This window comes from Penaeus vannamei, chromosome 10, assembly GCF_042767895.1.
Source record: "Penaeus vannamei isolate JL-2024 chromosome 10, ASM4276789v1, whole genome shotgun sequence".
Lineage (NCBI taxonomy): Eukaryota > Metazoa > Arthropoda > Malacostraca > Decapoda > Penaeidae > Penaeus > Penaeus vannamei.
Window position 1 is genome coordinate 46,694,914 of NC_091558.1, and position 2,500 is coordinate 46,697,413.

The following is a 2,500-nucleotide window of genomic DNA, read 5'->3' on the forward strand; positions in this document are numbered from 1 at the left end:
TCTGGCTCATCCTAGGACCCAAATGAAGCATCTGGCTCATCCTAGGACCCAAACAAAGCATCTGGCTCATCCTAGGACCCTAACGAAGCATCTAGCTCATCCTAGGACCCAAACAAAGCATCTGGCTCATCCTCGGATCCAAACAAAGCATCTGGCTCATCCTAGGACCCAAACAAAGCAGCTGGCTCATCCTAAGACCCAAACAAAGCATCTGGCTCATCCTAGGACCCAAACAAAGCATCTGGCTCACCCTAAGACCCAAACAAAGCATCTGGCTCATCCTCGGACCCAAACGAAGCATCTGGCTCATCCTAGGACCCAAACGAAGCATCTGGCTCATCCTAGGACCCAAACGAAGCATCTGGCTCATCCTAGGACCCAAACAAAGCATCTGGCTCATCCTAGGACCCAAACAAAGCAGCTGGCTCATCCTAGGACCCAAACAAAGCATCTGGCTCATCCTAAGACCCAAACAAAGCATCTGGCTCATCCTAGGACCCAAACAAAGCGTCTGCCTCATCCTCGGACCCAAACAAAACGTCTGGCTCATCCTAGGACCCAAACAAAGCATCTGGCTCATCCTAGGACCCAAACAAAGCATCTGGCTCATCCTAGGACCCAAACAAAGCATCTGGCTCAACCTGGGACCCAAACAAAGCGTCTGGCTCATCCTCGGACCCAAACAAAGCATCTGGCTCATCCTCGGACCCAAACAAAGCATCTGTCTCATCCTAGGACCCAAACAAAGCATCTAGCTTATCCTAGGACCCAAACAAAGCATCTGGCTCATCCTAGGACCCAAACAAAGCATCTGGCTCATCCTAGAATGGCAGAGGAAGGGACTGGTGTATCCTAGATAGATAACGAGGGGATAAGGACACATCAGGATAGCAAATGGGACATCCTACGCCTACAAAGACAGCATAAGACTCATCCTTCTACCGGAAAGGAAGGAATTAGTGAATCCTGGATTAAAAACGGGGGGGGGGGATTAGGACACCCTAGGATTGCAATTGAGGAACTTGGGACATCCTTTCCCTATAGAGAAGGAATTTGGCTCATCCTTGGACCGCATAGGATGATGTTCGCTCTGGACTCTGAGAGACAGTGACGAAGCCTGGCAACTCATAATGATAATAATAATAATGATAATAATAATAATGATGATGATGATGATGATGATGATCATAATAATAACAATGATAACTATGATGGTAATGAGGCTAATAATGATAACAATAATGATAATAATGGTTATAACAAAAATGATAATAATAATAAGAATTAAAAAAAATGATAATGATAACGATAGTAATGATAATAATACAGATAGTGAAAAATGATGATAATAATAATAATGATGATAATAAAAATAATAATAACAATAATGATAATGATAATAATAAACCAACATCAGCAACAACAACAATAATAATAATGATGATAATAATAACAACAACAATAATAAAAACATTATCAAAAATCATAACAATGATAATAAAAAAAACACTAATCAAACTGAACAAAAGATGAAAAAAAAAACAGAAAAAAGAAAAAAGAAGAAAAAAAAAAAAAAAAAGGCAGGGTACATATATATATATATATATATATATATATATATATATATATATATATATATATATATATATATATATATATATATATACATATATATATACGAAGTGGATACAACCTCATTTAACGTAATAAACACAAGCCTTACCCAATTCCAAGCAATTCTCACATGCACATTTACTCATTTGTTCAGGTACAACCAAACCCATTTCGCTGTAAATAGGGAGATAGCTATGGTACACTGTCATCAACCTCGAGCAGGAATATTTAGCTACAGAAGGTCACTATATTTCTGAGCATCAGAAATATAGTGACCTTCTGTATATGTTTTTGTTCCTTTCTCTATAGCAGGTCGAGGGACCACCATGATTCGACGACAGAGCATGATGATGATGATGATGACCAACAACACCATACTATCTTTCATACCAATATCAACACCACCATCACCACGTCTTACACCACCACCACCACCAACAACAACACACGCCATCACCATCAACACAACTTACACCATCACCACCAACAACAACAACACACGCCATCACCAACACCAACAACAACACACGCCATCATCACCACCACCACCATCACCATCAATACTTACACCATCACCACCTCAACAACACACACCACCATCACCACCACCATCACCAACACCACCACCACCACCATTACCACCACCACCAACATCATCACCATCACCACCACAATCATCACCATCAACAATACTTATACCACCACCACCATCACCACCACCACCATCACCACCACCACCACCACCACCACCACCACCATCCTCACCATCACCACCACTCACGCCTCGCCCTCGCCTCAGACTCCCAGACACCTTCATCGAGGGCGTTTGATATAAAGTTCTGTGTGCCTAAGAGTGCCTAAGAGTGCCCGGGAGTGCCAGGGAGTG

The 2,500-nt window shown here is 41.7% G+C and overlaps 2 protein-coding genes across 3 annotated transcripts in view; one reads left to right on the top strand and one right to left on the bottom strand.

Annotated features, from left to right (window-relative positions):
- LOC138862955 (uncharacterized) overlaps positions 1 to 755 on the top strand; it is a 1,655-nt gene extending 900 nt beyond the window's left edge. Inside the window, exon 3 of the mRNA XM_070126164.1 lies at positions 96 to 755. Within this exon, the coding sequence (XP_069982265.1) occupies positions 96 to 755 (660 nt within the window). The remainder of the gene's footprint in view (positions 1 to 95) is intronic.
- LOC113820227 (lens fiber major intrinsic protein) overlaps positions 1 to 2,500 on the bottom strand; it is a 52,477-nt gene that overhangs the window by 27,149 nt on the left and 22,828 nt on the right. The gene's annotated exons all lie outside the window — the stretch shown is intronic.